Source organism: Alexandromys fortis, unplaced genomic scaffold (assembly GCF_014885135.2).
Source record: "Alexandromys fortis isolate MF-2015 unplaced genomic scaffold, M_Fortis_MF-2015_v1.1 scaffold_182, whole genome shotgun sequence".
In the NCBI taxonomy this organism is placed as follows: domain Eukaryota; kingdom Metazoa; phylum Chordata; class Mammalia; order Rodentia; family Cricetidae; genus Alexandromys; species Alexandromys fortis.
The window spans coordinates 2278044-2293941 of record NW_026068068.1 but is presented as its reverse complement, the minus strand read 5'-3'; the positions used below and the strand labels follow the sequence as shown (position 1 = coordinate 2293941).

Sequence of the window (15898 nt, the reverse complement as noted above, 5' to 3'; positions counted from 1 at the left end):
TTCAAAAGTGAAGACATTGTGAACTTCCTAAAACTCTCTCTAACATAGTTCTTAATTTACGTTCAGCCTACTCTATCTTCAGGTTCAAGCCTAAGATTTAACCAATCCTTGGGTGAAGTATTTGGGGCAGGGTACCAATGTATGACTGGCTAACATTTTTGTTGTTGGTTGTTTTTATTTTTGAGACAGGGATTCACTGTGTATCCCTGGCCATCCTGAATGTCCTGGAACTCACTGCGTAGATCAGAGTAGCTGTGAACTCAAGAGAGATCCGCCTCCTGAGGGCTGGGATGAATGGTGTATGCCCCACACCCAGCAACTTCTGAGATTTTAACAAAAGAATACAGTATTACAATGTCTTGCATACATTGTATAAGTATGCTAGTGGTTATTAAAACTAATGGGGGGATGGTGTGATAGGGATTATAGAAAGCTATGCCATTTTGTCTAAGCAACTCGAGCATCTGTAGATTTCAACGTATAGTGTTAGATGGAGAGGGAAGTTCTGAAATCAGCTCTCCTGGATGCAGAAGGATGCCTGCATTTGTGTTTTAGCTGTGGGTGCTCCTAAGGAACCGAGGTGTCGTGGGTTAACAGTGGAAGTTGAGATTAATTTGGATGGGAGAGTCAACTCAGGTTTATATTTGTTGAGAAAAGGTCATATTTTTTACTTTGTGGTTTTCAGTTTTTCATATGTTCAAAGGACTGCAAGTGCAATTTTAAAATAAGCACTTTTATTTTAAGCCTGTGTTTGCTTCTGCCAGCATAGTGCATCCTTGTAGTGCCACCCAACTCAGTGGCTAAGGGTGACGTCAGCTAATGTGTTGTGAACAGTTCTATACCATGAACTATAGCAAGAGATTTGTACATATTAAACCTTATATCAACTCTCTGAGGTAGAGAACTCTTAAAATTGATACGTATTTTGGAGATCAGCCCTTTGTCTGATTGTGGCGTTGGTGAAGATCTTTTCCAATTCTGTAGGCAGTCGTTTTGATTGTTGACCATGTCCTTTGCTTTATAGAAGATTCTGAGTTTTAGGAGGTCCCATTTATTAATTGTTGCTCTCAGTGTCTGTGCTACTGGGGTTATATTTAGGAAGTGGTCTCCTGTACCAATGCGTTCAAGTGTACTTCCCACTTTCTCTTCTCTGAGGTTCAGTGTGGTTGGTTTTATGTTGAGGTCTTTCATCCATTTGGACTTGAGTTTTGTGCATGGCGATAGATAGGGATCCATTTTCATTCTTCTACATGTTGATATCCAGTTATGCCAACACCATTTCTTGAAAATGCTTTCTTTTTTTTCATTTTATATTTTTTACTTCTTTGTCAAAAATCAGGTGTTTGTAGGTGAGTGGATTGATATCTGAGTCTTCAATTTGATCCTCCTGTTTGTTTTTATGCCCAAACCAGGCTGTTTTCAGTACTATAGCTCTGTAGTAGAGTTTGAAGTCAGGGATTATGATAACTCTATCAGAGACCCAAGAAGGATATAATATTACCTGAGTAAACAGGAAACATGGAGCAAACAACTTACTATAGAAAGCCAAGTTTCCTCTGCCATGTTGGGGGCATCCATCTTTAAACTACAGGGCTAGAATATCTTAAGACTTCTTTGTGAAGCAGAAAGTTTTTGAAGGACTGTCCTACCTTGACTTGGCAAAGTTTGGCAGTTGCCTTTAGTATTTTGCTTATCCAATTTGAACAGTATACTGTCAGCAGTTGAGGTAAGGACAGTTTCTTGTCCAGTGACTAACTTTGCTACAATAAAAGCAAACTCCATAAGGAGGTTCTTCAATGTCCATCATCCTTTTTTGAAGTAAATTGGTGCTGCCAGGAACAAACATATCTTACTGTCATGAAAAGCCTTAGATCATTAAAACATCTTAAATGCCATATTCTGTAGGTCTTTGAAGTGTTTGAAGACCATCTGTCTATCTAAAATTTATTTCTGTTTGATCTTGAAAACATACCTAACATGACTTCAAGTTTTATTGTTATAGATGGCAAACTACTAACCTGCATTTCTTAATTATCCTAAATGATTTATAATTTTAGCTTTCAAGGACTAGAACTTTACATAATATTTTTAAATGAGCTACATAGGTAAAATACTTAAACAAGAGTAGAAACATATACACAGTACAACAAAAATTATCTTAAATTGTATCAATATACAAAAATTCATACCAGTGTAAAATATTTGAGAATAATATTTGCTTTTTAATCTAAAAGTAGATTAATCTACCCATTTATCCTATCATTCCCATATCCCCATTTTTTTTCTTTTCAGAGAGAGATCTTTAAATCTAACCCTCTCTTACTTAGTTTCCTCCCTTACCTTGACCAGTAAGAATTTGAAACCAACCTCTCTAAATGATGACAAACATCCACAACCCACTTAACAACCAAAAACTATCCACCATGCCACTTAGGGATGTGGGTGTCATATTCTTAAAATTAGTTCCTGCTATCTGAGGCCAGCAGCATCTTAAGGGGACTCTGAGAAAATTGGGATAATGGTCAAGTCCTAGGAGAGCTAGCTGTATCTTTTGTTGTCCAGTTACTGTGTAATGGGAAAGTACAGTGCTTATCTGAAGCCCTGGCTTGAGTGTCTGTGAGACTGAACCATTTCAGCTGGCAACTTTGAAGTAGTTATAGAGAGGAAAATCCAACAGAGACATTCTGAGAGCCTAGATCATCACATGGGCTACTTGTCTTCATTAGTGTTTGATCCTCTTTTTTTTTTTTTTCTGAAAATACACAGACATTTAAAGGTAACATAGATATCTACAATAGTACAAATTTGGAATGTGCAGTATGTACAAGTCCGCCAAAGATGATTTTTTGTTCTATGTTTGAGAAGGTAAAATGTTGTAGGAAGGCTATTAGCTCATTCCCGGCTGCTCATCCCAGAAATAATCACATAGAAATGGTATTCTTTGCAATACTGTTTGACCAATAGCTTAAGTGTATGTAAGGTTAATTCTTACATTCTAAACTAACCCATCTCTATTAATCTGTGTATTGCCACATGGCTGTGCCTTTCTGGGTAAAGTTCCATTCAGTGTCTGTCTCCAGCAGGGTTACATGGCTTCTCTCTGACTCTGCTTTCTTTCTCTCAGCATTCAGTTTAGCTTTCCCTGCTTAGCTCTATTCTGCCCTGCCAGGCCCAAAACAGCTTCTTTATTCATTAACCAATAAAAGCAGCACATATACAGGGCTTCCCATACCATTTCCCCTTTTTCTGTTTAAATAAAAAGGAAGGCTTTAACTTTAACATAATAAAATTACTTATAACAAAACAGATATCAAGCAAGAATTACAGTTACTATATTATATCTACTTTATCTTTTATCATAACTAAGAAAACTCAACTCTTTTCTTCAACTCTATCAAAGACCCTAGAATGATATAATATTACCTAATTAAACAGGAAGTACATTGTAAGCAACTTCCTAAACTCTAGAATTGACAGAGACATCTTGATGCCTGGACAGTTACCTAAAGTTCTTTTGTACCAATGGGCATCCATCTTCAGCCTGCAGGCCCATAATATCCAGCAGACTTTTCTATAAAACAGGAAATTTCAAAGAAAGTTCCACCTATACTGGCAGTTATTTTGGTCACTTTTTTCTGTTTCCTGCACAATGTCTGGCAGACTCTTTTATGAAGCAGGAACCCTGAAGGACCGCCTCACCATTATGCAAATTCAGCAGTCATTTTTCTGTGGCTCCTGCAAGTCCAGTTAATATACCAAAACACCAAACAGTCCAGGCAAGAGCAGTTTCTTGTCCAACTAGCTAGGAAACTCTGTAAGGAGCCTCTTCAATGCCTATCTTCCTCTTGAAGTAGATTGGTACTGCCAGGGGCAGATGTGTTTCACTGTCATGAAAAGTCCTAAGTTCTTAAAACATTTTAAGTGCCATATACTGCAGTCTTTGAAAGATCTGAAGAATATCTATCCATCTGAAGTACACTAACTAACATGACTACAAGCTTGACTATTATAGATGACTCTGTATTAACCTGTATTTTTAATTATCCGTTACATTTTTAAATGAGCTACACAAACAATACCTTAATCAAGATCAGAAATACATATACATATAGCAAAATTGACCTTAAATTTGTATCAATAAACCAAAATCCATATCAGTGCAAATCTCTATAGCTCTCATAATGTAAATTAACCCATTTACTTTAATCTACAGTCTGTCATGTGGCTCATTACTTATTTCTTTGTACTGCCCATGCTGCTTCCTCAGTGTCTGGCTGGCAACTCCACCTTCTTCTTCCCAGAGTCCTCTTTGTCCCTGGAAATCCTGACTGTATACCCTACCTAGCTATTGGCCTTTCAGCTTTTTTATTACACCAATCACAGCAAATACATCTTCATGCAATGTACTACTATCCTACAACACTGTCATATTATACATTTTCATAGTTTCTCTAGTAAAGAAGCAAAGTTAGTACATACTTGACATAGTTCAGAGTAAAAGCAAAAGTATAAGAAAAGACTAAAGTTAGAAAAAAATGTGTTTGCTGTAGTGACTGTATATATGTCACTGTTGATTTTGCATTAAACCACTTAGGATGGGCACGGTGGTGGTATGCCTGTAACCCAAGCACTTAGGAGGCTGAGGCATGACGATTGTTGAGTTTGAAGCCAGCTGAGTTATGTAGTGATCTCCAGGCCAGCCTGTGCTACATAGCAGTGCCCTGTTTCAACAGAATAAAGGAAGAGAACATTTAATTCTTTTTGTATTCTTAAAAAAAAGTCATCAGTAAGGAGGTGTTTGTTTGCTTAGAAATGAGAAATGTCTGTAATATTTAATCTTTATACTGGTTATATTTTATTCCTGCGTTTTCTTGAGATAATATTGTTGACTGTAAGTAATAATGATGGTTTGTATTGATAGAGCATTTTCCACGTAGGGTCAGTGTTTTCAGATAGCCATGAGTCCTCACAGTGTTTATATATAATCTCAGCAGATGAAAAAAGAGTGGCTAAGGTAAATGCTGTATGTTTTGGAAGGGTTAGCTTGGTATAAACAATTAACTCTTTTGGTTTTGGGGCTCCATGTCCACATGGAGGTTCTTTTCATCGTTTCTTTAGGAATAAGAGGCATTCTGATGCTCTGTTTTTCTGTCTTTCTCTTAGGTCAGCAGCAAGGACAGGATGGAGTGAAAGTCCAGCAAGCTACAATAGCTCCTGTGACGGTGGCGGTTGGAGGGATTGCCAATGCAACGATAGGTGCTGTTAGTCCTGACCAACTCACACAAGTGCATTTGCAGCAAGGCCAGCAGACCTCGGATGCAGAGGTGCAGCCTGGCAAGAGGCTCCGAAGAGTTGCCTGCTCCTGTCCTAATTGTAGGGAAGGAGAAGGAAGGTAACTGCTGTTCTCACCCTTGCTTTCTGGAATTAGTAAGCAGTCAGTGGCCACTTCTATCACCTGAGCCTCTGAGCATTCTCTCAGAAGCTGTAATGCAGTCTTGTTACAGTGGGCTGTTTGAGGAGCAGTCTTTTGTTTTGCGTTATATAATTTTTTTAATAAATGAATTTCTTTTTTCACTTATTAGGTAAAAACTTGAAACGCCTTTATTGATTTCAAGCTAGCTCCTGTGCCATGATGTTTCCCTGTCTGCTGTATACAGTGCAGTAGTTCGGAATCAGCCACAGCCACACAGCTGTCACTACGGTGTTTTAAACCACTGTTGTCCTCTTCACAGAAGTTCTGTCCCCCAAACTCCTCAGCTCTTCTAAACTGGCTTCTGTATTTATAGATTCTACTATACTGGACATTTCATACAAATGGAATTAGACAGTATTTGAATTTTTGTGATGGCATGATCAATGCTTCATTTCTTTTATGACAAATAATATTCCATTGTATGAAATATTTAGTATATTTATGTATCATACTTGTTTATCCCATTGATATACAGCAGAATTGTCCATTATTGTCCACTATGACCACTGTATACATGTATATAAAAGTGTGCATGCAGACATTCAGTTTTTATTTCTCGTGTGTGTGTGTGTGTGTGTGTGTGTGTGTGTGTGTGTGTGTAGGTGTAGGTGTAGAAATAGAGTTGCCTGACTGTATGGTGACTGTTTAACCATTTAAGGAACTGTTACACTCCTTTCCTAAAGTGGCTGCACCATTCTGTATTTCCACCAGCACTGTATGAAGAAGGTTCCAGTTTCATCATAGAATTGCTAGGTCTTTTCACTGCCTGATTTTTTGTTTTTTAAAGTCAGCTTAATAATCAGTCTGAAAGCGACATCACAGTATGCTTTAGATTGAAATTTTCTTAGTAATTAATAATGTTGATCATCTTTTCATGTGGTTTTTGATCATTTGTGTATCTTTAGAAAATGTGTATTTTGATCCTTTTCCACATTTAATTGCATCATTTTTTAAAAATCACTGACTAGTTCCTTATATATTCTGGTGTAAGATCTCACAAGGACATGATTTGGAAGTATTGTTTCCTAGTATGTGGAATGAATACACACGGTCAAAATTGTGTCTCTCAAAGCACGAAACCTTTTGAAGTATAATTTTTGTTTGTTTCTTCTTCTTTGTTTGCTTTTGCTTTTGATCTCATAGTGAAGAATCCATTGCCAATTCTAAGGAAGGTTCATAGTTCTGTTTTTTTTTAATCTTACATATTTTACTCTGAGATTTAGATACGATAATTCTTAGTTCCCTTTTCAAATGTGTTATGAAGGAAGGATTCACCTGGCATCATTTACTGAAGTTTCTTTTCCTCTTGAATGATCTTAGCTTCCATTTCTCAAAACTGCATTAAGTGTTTAACAACACTGGGGATTCTGTATGAATTTTAGCATTAGCTTGTCAGTTTCTATGGAGATGAGAAGGGGTGTTCTGATGGGAGTTGAAGTGAAAGTACAGGTCAGTTTGCAGGTAGTGACAACTTAACAATATTGGGTCTTCAGGTTCATACAAAAGAGCATTTTTCTGTTTATTTAGATTTTTGCTAATTTATTTCATCAGTATTTTGTGTTTTTTTAAAGAGTGTAAGCTTAGCATTTGTTGAATTTACTCCTGTTAAATCTTCCTGATGTTATTATAAATGAAACCGTTTTTTATTTCTCATTCCAAGTGTACATAATCACATTGACTTCTGTGTACTGATCTTATATTGTGGAATGTTGATGATCTCTCCTTGTGGTTTTCTTAATGGTTGCTTAAGAATTCTATATCTATTGGGTTGAAGAGATAGCTCAGCAATTAAAAACATTGGCTGCTCTTTCAGAGAACTCAGGTTCAAAACCCATCATCCACATAGTAGTTTACACCTGTCTGTAACTCCATTCCCAGGGGACCGGACACCCTCTTCTGGCCTTCGTAGCATACATGTGGTGTGCAGATATATGTGCGGGCAAAGCACTTATACACATTTAAAGAAATTGAAGATTTCTATAAACCAGACCATCCACACTGGGGAAAAAAAAGACTGCATCTTGAACAGATGGTGCTAGTCAAGCTGGATGGCTGCATGTAGAAGAGTCAGATAGGTACCTATTCATTGCGCTTCACAAACTCAGCGCCCATTGGATCGAGGATCTCAACATAGGGTTTGATATCCGAAGTCAGATAGAAGAGATGGCAGGGACTAGGCTTTAACTCATTGACACAGAAAAGGATGTTCTGAATAGAGCACACATAAGACCAGTGACTAGTGAATAGGACCTCAGAGCTGGGGAGACAGGACAGCTCGCAGCTCTGTGTAATTCTAGTTCCAGGGAATTCAGCACCCTCTTCTGGACTTCACAGCCATCAGTCATGCAGGCTCTACACAGACATACATGCAAGCAGAACACACAAATACAGTAAAATGGTTTAAAAACTAAATGGGGCCTCATGAAACTGGAAAGCTTCTGGGTGGCAAAGGACATTATCATTCGGATGCTTTACCAGCTATACACAAACAGAGGGCTAGTATCTAGAATATATAAAGAACTAAAAAAACTGAACATCAAGAAAATAACCCAATTAAAGAGCAGGGTACAGAAGTAAACAGTTTTCAAAAACTGAAACTCAAATGGCTAAGAAATACTTTTAAAAATGTTCGACATCTTTAGCCCTCAGGGAAATTAAAACCACCATGAGATTTCATCTTATCTTGGTCAGAATGGCCAAGATTAATAAAACAAACGACAGCTCACACTGGTGAGGATTGAGGGAAGTGGGTTGTCGCTGGTGGGAGTGAAAACCTGTGCAGCCATTATGGAAACAGTGTGGAGATTTCTCTGGAAGCTGGGAGTTGATGTACTTCAAGATCCAGCTCTACCTCTCCTAGGCGTTTTTATCCCAGAAGATGACAGTCCACTACAGAGATGCTTGCTCGCCTATGTTTATTGTGCTCTGTTGATAATAGACAGAAGTTGGGAACAGCCCAGATGTCCATCAGCTGATGAGTAGATAATGAAAATGTGGTACATTTACACGATGGAATACTGTTGTGCAGTTAAAAAATGAAATTTGCAGGTAAATGGATGGAACTAGAAAAAACTCATGCTGAGTAAGGTAATCCAGATCCCAAAAGATAAATAGCACAAAAAATAAATAATGTTCTTCCTTATATGTAGCTGTTAGCTCTGGGTTTTCAGAATATGTGTACAATCCAAACAACCACAGGAGTTAAGTACCAAGTAAGGGACCAGGGAAGAAGAGATAATTTCCCGTGTAAGGGAAGATAAAGCTATGGAGAAATAAAGGGGCGACTAGAATAGGAGGATTAAGGAGGGAAGATGGAGAGGGATAACCAGCACTAAAGGCCATTGGGATGTGGGTGTGTATGAGGGATTTAAGAGGAGCCACAACTAGTAGGGAGACGATGACTCAGCTAGGCCTCTTATGTTCCTGTAATACCGTCAGTGCCAGCAATAGGCACATACTGGTGCTCACAGCCTACATCTCGTTGAGATATTAACCGAAGGGTCACATCGAATCCCTAAACATAACAGATTGTTGAAGGTTATTGATTGCTCTACACAATTTATTTATAAGACCCATTTCTAAAGACAGTTCGTCATTGGATATATAAAAGTCAAACTGGTACCCAATAAGAAGTTTCACTCCTGATTAGCATTCATGGTACTAGAAAATAATCTGCATGCTGCAAGGGAAAGACAACCCAGCTACAAACACTGCGACCTTATAAGATACCATAGCATAGTAGGGGCACAAATGTTCTGTCACAATCAGCCACTTTTAAAAATTGTACTGAAGGTCTTCTCCATTAAATGGAACCCATAGCTGAAACTGATCAAGTGGCCAAGGATCTGAGACTAGATAGGACATGAGCCTAAGGGAAAACCTTCTACTGTTAGTCTGCTAAGGGAACAGAGCAGTGAAGTGACTCCTAATGACTGACTGCTGTACCGTAGGTGAGTGCCTCCCTCAGCACTCATCAGAAACTTCAGAGATTCATAGCTGGACAGTGCAGGTAGGGAGAAACTTTGGAGAACTCACTTCTATATAGGACGTCTTCATCAGCTCCTCTCCTTCAGGCTGGGGGATGTTGTGGAAGAGGAGGTAGGAAAGGCCGTGTGAGCCAGAGGCGTCATACAATCAAAAGACTGTGAGTTCAAGGAGACAGTGTATTCCAGACATAATAGGACCAGTGCACATGTGAACTTACAGAGACTGACAACATACACAGGACCTGCACACGTTCAAGGCAGATGGGAAGAGGGAGCAGAAATGGGTTCCTTTTCCTAACCAAGAAGCTATTTGCAATTGATACCTACTAGCCAAGGAAAATGAGTTTTCTCCAAAGGAGTGGCACTGAGTATATCAGCCGTGCTCCAGAGCAGGCCCTATCTTTAGGAATAGTTGACCAGCACAAAACTCACTCTATCTGGGGGAGGCCTTTTGATCGCATTTTGTTTTGTTGTAGTTTTTGTCTTGTTGATCTTTTATGTGTTCTGATTTTCGTAGGTTTTTTTTTTTTGAGAAAGAGAAACAATGTAAAGTTGATTGGATAAGGAGATGGGGCGCTCCTAGGAGAGTCAAAGGAGAGGAAAACTAAAAAAAGTAAAAACAATGAATTCTATATTTACAATTATATCTGTGAAAAAAATTAGCTCTGTTTTACTTCTTTTTCTACTCTGAAGTTCTGTTTGTTTGGGTTTTGGGAGCAGGTCATCTAGTTTGTCCTTTATGACGCCAGCTGTAGAACCCTGGATCAAATTGAGGACACTCTTTTCTTCTCATTTTAATCAGAGAAGGATTATTATGACAAACACTTTGTTGCATTTGTTATAATGATCATGAACTTTTAAGGAAATTCTATATAGTTGTAACGTAAGTAGTTAGTACAAGTCAGCATTTTTGCATGTTTATGATAAAATCCTCCTGGTCATGGTGTACAATTCTTTTTATACATGACCAGGGATGTATAGGAAAACCTTGTCTCAAAAGCAAACAATGATATGTATTAGGGGATGGGATTTCATCAGTAAAGCTGTCTGAACCTAGGCTTTGTATAGTTCTAATTCTTTTCGCTACAGATTTATTTTGATTGGCCACTTGTATTTGGTTGTTTGCTTGTTTGTCAATTTTCAGATTTTCTGTTTAAGAACTCATCTGCCTCATCTAAGTGGTTGATAACAGATTTATCCCTAATGTTCCTTTAAGATCCTTTCTATTTTCATGAGCTTGATAATGATTTTCGTTTATGAGTGAGTTAATTGAGTCTGTTTGTCTTGGTTAGTTTAGCTGAAGGATTGTCATTTTGTTGATGTCTGAGAGCATATGTATGTTTGACATTTTTCACATCTGAAAGCTCCCTGGACCTGTCTACTTGCTTCTTCCCAGGACTAGCCGGCCTGTGGTCAAGCCTTATCTCCGGCTCCCGTGTATGTGCCCTAGGTGCTAGCCGGCCTGTGGTCAAGCCTTATCTCCGGCTCCCGTGTATGTGCCCTAGGTGCTAGCCGGCCTGTGGTCAAGCCTTATCTCCAGCTCCCGTGTATGTGCCCTAGATTGGCACTGGGTGCCTTTTAACCACCCCCAGCTGGCACTCAGCCTCAGAACAGGGGGTGCTGGCAGTAGAGTGAGAAACACCGCACACTGCCCCTCTCTGGAAGATAGCTATTTGACTGGAGGTTGTACTGCCCTCTAACTTGTCATGGAGGTTGGAGGGAAGGAGACCAACTGTTCTTATATACTTCTATAGATGTCATTGAGTGAATATTTGCTGTTATTTGTTCTTAGGACCATGACCGGAGACTCTTGGACGGTGGTTGGGAGGTAGATTTATAATTTACTGGTTTTGCTGGGAAGGATTCATGGAACTCCTTGACACACCGGCCTGCTACCAGTGGGTCTTTGTATCCCACATCTTGGTTAGCAGGCTTTTTGGTACTTAGAGGAGAATTTTCACAAGTTTTGTTTTTCTTTACCCAGGTGTCAGTAGCATGCCTGGACTCCAACGCTAAGGACACTGGGGCAGGGAGATTATCAAGTCCAGGCAACCAGAGCTATGTAATAGACATAAATTCTGAGACTTGCCACATTTTCATTGGAGTTTTTTTATGTAGTACATGAGCATATTTTATTTTTTCATTAATGCACAATTTTCTCATGTTTCTTTATGTGCAGACATACTCAAAAGAAATTTCTAATCATGTAGAGGCCTACCATTTTGGCACAGACAGAAGCTGAGTTTGGGATGTAATGGTGTTGCTTTTCTTCTTAGGGGAAGCAGTGAACCAGGCAAGAAGAAGCAGCACATTTGCCACATTGAAGGGTGTGGGAAAGTGTATGGCAAGACCTCTCACCTCCGAGCACATCTCCGCTGGCACACTGGAGAAAGGCCTTTCATCTGCAACTGGATGTTCTGTGGCAAAAGATTCACAAGGAGCGATGAGCTTCAGAGGCACAGAAGGACCCACACAGGTGAGTTGTTTATCTCAGGCTGTAGCTGTTCTTTTTACTTAGTTCTCCGGTGCTTACTGACAGTCACACTGTGAAGGGCAAGACACCATAACTCTTTCTGACGTACATTTATTTTACTTCTGCAACTTTATCACCATATTTATGTGACCTGGAATTTGTTCCTTTTGCTTTTTAGGATGTTACATTCATACTATTTTTTAAATAAGTTTAAACATGTAAGACGAAAACTGGATTATGATTGTCAGTATTTTTAAGGAGGAGAAAGGGGTTAAGAAAGGTGGTATCCACTTCCATATTGGACTATCAACAGTCCATCAGCCAGAGACACTGGGCTGTTCTTTACATTTTTGGAGATGTCTAGAGTTGTCGTATCTTGTCTTTTAGCATACCTAATTGGTCAACATAGAAGCAATGTTTCTCCCTGAGGATGAAGCAAAGGCCACTATAGTTGGTTTTTTGTTTTGTTTTGTTTATTGTTTTATCTTTGGTGGTCTGCCCTCCAGGTCCTGAATAAATACACAGAGACTTCTTACCTTTGAAGTCCTTTGCTTGGCTTGTTTCTAGCCAGCTTTTAAACTTAAATTATCCTGTTTCTCTTTAATAACATTTTGCCTCAGGGCATTTTACCTTTCCTTATTCTTTTCATCTTTAGTTTCTTCTTACTCCATGGCTGACTGGGTGGCTGGCCTCTAGTGTCCACCTCTCCTCCTCCTTTTTCTGCTCCTCCTACTTTCTAGGTTTCTCCTCCTATTTATTCTCTTTGTTTGTATGCCAGCCCCACCTATCCTTTCTTCTGCATAGCTATTGGCCACTCAGCTCTTTAATAGACCAATCAGGTGTTTTAGGCAGGAAAAGTAACATCACAGAATTAAACAAATACAACATAAAAGAATGCAACACATCTTTGCATCACTAAACAAATATTCCACAGTGTAAATAAATGTAACACATCTTTACTAATATTCTAGAAGTGACCACCATTCTTTATGGTTAGTAGATCTAATCCTTGCCAGTTCTGTAACACCACAAAGCCAGCAAGTCGTTTTGGCCCTCGAGCATGAGGATGAGGTCCTGGGTGAACTGAGAGGTCATTAGGGAAGTAGTTAATCCTGGTGGCCCAGTGCTGATGCTACCAGTTAACCCAGGACTGAGAAGGGATAGGACCTGAACCATGCGTTTGCTGTACCATGCCTTTGTAAACTTTGTGGTAGGAGCCAGCAGAGTTTTTCTTTAGGACAAGGAGCATCAGGGCACAAGTCCCTGACCACCAGCAGGTAGGCAATGGTAAATTTAAGTGCCTGATCCCTACAGTGATCATATTGGTGTCTTTGAGTAATCTTCCTTTCGTTTTTACAATAAATGTCAACAATAACATAATAAATATCCACTTAACATTCTTTCACAATTACAATTTTGTTATTTTTAGTAAATCAATTCACCAAAGAAGTCAGTATCAAAAACAGCAGTCACCATCGGTCTGTGTTTTGGTGTCATGTTTCTAGTGTATTTTTAATACTCATGCATGCTATTTGTGGGTCTCCATAGAAAGCAATGTTTTATGCAGGTCATAAAATGTTACATAACAATATCATTCTGCCTACTTTATTTTCCTTTTTACTCAGTTACACATTTGTTTGTTTTCATTGTTCCTTCACATGGTCACTGCAGTGCATGAAGTCATGTCCTGCAGTGTTCTCAGTGTTCCTTCACGTGATAACCACAGAGCATAAAGTCATGTCCTGCAGTGTTCTCAGTGTTCCTTCACATGGTCACCGCAGTGCATGAAATCATGTCCTGCAGCATTGCTTGTTGGTATGTTCTTTGCTGCTCTGACAGCACTGGACATATATAAGGGATCACAGAGCATGTGGACTTGCTAATGGTGTCTCTACAGTGGCCCTCAACGTTTCTGCTTGACTAGCGGTGTCAGAAGTCCGTGCTCATGTATTCTCACTACTGGAGTGCCAAGGCTTCAGAGTTCGTATCTGTTTAAACTAGTTTCTCTTTTTAAAGTTGCATTTTTCATGGTTTTCCTTGAGATCAAGCATCTTTTTATGTGTGTTGTTTGTTTGACTTCTTTGCCATCCTACTTCTTGATTTATCTTCTGGGGTATTTCTCAGTCATGTCATTTATATGTCATTGCAGATTTACCCCATGTTTTTGTGTTTCCTTTTGTCATACAGAACTTTTACAATTTTCGCTGCAAAGCCTTTTTAATGAAAAATTCAAGTCTAAAATAATTTTGATGTTATTGAAACATTTTTATTCTTATAGCTTTGAGTTTTTTGTTCTTTGCCTCTAGTTTGATCTTTAGATTGCCCAGACGAGTAATTTTGTGTCCTTTTGGTTATTTTTTCTTTTGCCCCATGTGTGTATGTGTGTGTGTGTGTGTGTGTGTGTGTGTGTGTGTGTGTGTGTGTGTGTGTNGTGTGTGTGTGTGTGTGTGTGTGTGTGTGTGTGTGTGTGTGTGTGTGTGTGTGTGTGTATGAGAGAGAGAGAGAGAGAGAGAGAGAGAGAGAGAGAGAGAATGAACTAAGGCTGTAATATTTTCCGTATGAAAAGCCATTTCTTGACTGGTTTATTTCTCTGTACTAATTTGCACTAACATTTCTTTCAAACTATCCTCTGTAATTGTGTCTAATTTCTAGGTCCCCTGTGACGAAGTGTTTTTGCACCAGCACCATCCAGTTTCAGTTACTGTAAGCTATATGAAATCTTGTGTTGAGAAAGTACCTGGTTCTTACTGAGTACGTTTCAAGTTAGGTGTTACCCTGCAGAAACTGAAGTTGTATATTAAAGACGTGGGAGGTCCTAGAACTGGCCTTTCTTAGGAGCTGCTGTTTCTTATGTATTTGAAGGTATTACTTCATTTGCTGCTCAAGCCTCACCATGAGATAGAAACAAGCTCTGTCCTTAGATTAGAAAGTGATCTCTGATATCTGGGGATGACTAGGAGTGACGGAGGCCCTAGGCTCCGTTCCCAGCACCATCAGTTGGTAATAAATTACAAAGCACAAACATGGTATGATCCACCTTGGCACACCCGCGGAGTAGCAACACAAATGAGCATGTTGCTCTGCCCAGGAACTTAGCATTATGTTACCTCTGTGAACTTAAGTTTTTACAAGTTTTTAAATCTGTTAGTGTTACTTGGTACTTCTAATGCCACCTCATTCTTGACATTATCAAATATGATGTGATTCAAAGCTAATGCCATGACAGTGTTGTGTGTGATCTTGAGAATGACTCTGCTATGTATGCCCACATTAGAATATTTGCCATCTCCTCCCTGGATTTGCAGAGGAAAAGTTAACAAAGTTGAGGAGAATTGCCATTTGACTTGAAGCCTTGCTTTGTGATTGCAGTTGTTTGAATTGATGTGTTTGTAAAGTCTTCTGTGTCACACATCCATACTCATACAGGTACACAAAACATAAATGCTACAGAATCAAATATTAATAACTGACGGTATGCCCCACCTTTTAGAGTCAGGGTCTCATGTATCCTTTCCCTAACCCACCTGCCTCCACCTCCTGAGGGCTTAGAGTACAGCCATGCATCATCACATCCTGCTTATGCCATTCTTGGTGTTAAACCAGGGGCTTGTGCTTGCTAAGCATGCACCATCTAAGCCACATCTCTAGCCTTTCTTCCCTCCTCATCCCTCCCTTCCTCTCTCTTCCCTCTCCTTTTTAATATGATCCAGATTGTAATCATCTGCTCTCTTAGTAACTCAGAATCAGATGTTCTTTATGCTTATTGATACAAATGTTTTGAATACATATTATTCTATATAAATTATTTAATTAAAGCATATTGAGGGATATGGGGAGATGCCTATATGAAGAGTCTGTGCTCCTCTTACAGAGGACCCTAGTTCAGCACCCAGCATCAGTGTAGGGACCTTTAAGTCCAGCTCCAGGGAGTCCAGCGTCTCCATCATCTGGCTGCCAGGGGTTTTG

The 15898-nt window shown here is 39.2% G+C and overlaps 1 protein-coding gene across 1 annotated transcript in view; it reads left to right on the top strand.

Annotated features, from left to right (window-relative positions):
• Positions 1 to 15898, top strand: part of Sp4 (Sp4 transcription factor) — a 58311-nt gene that overhangs the window by 30539 nt on the left and 11874 nt on the right. Inside the window, exons 4-5 of the mRNA XM_050120829.1 lie at positions 5164 to 5392; positions 11736 to 11935. Coding sequence (XP_049976786.1) covers positions 5164 to 5392; positions 11736 to 11935 — 429 coding nt within the window. The remainder of the gene's footprint in view (positions 1 to 5163; positions 5393 to 11735; positions 11936 to 15898) is intronic.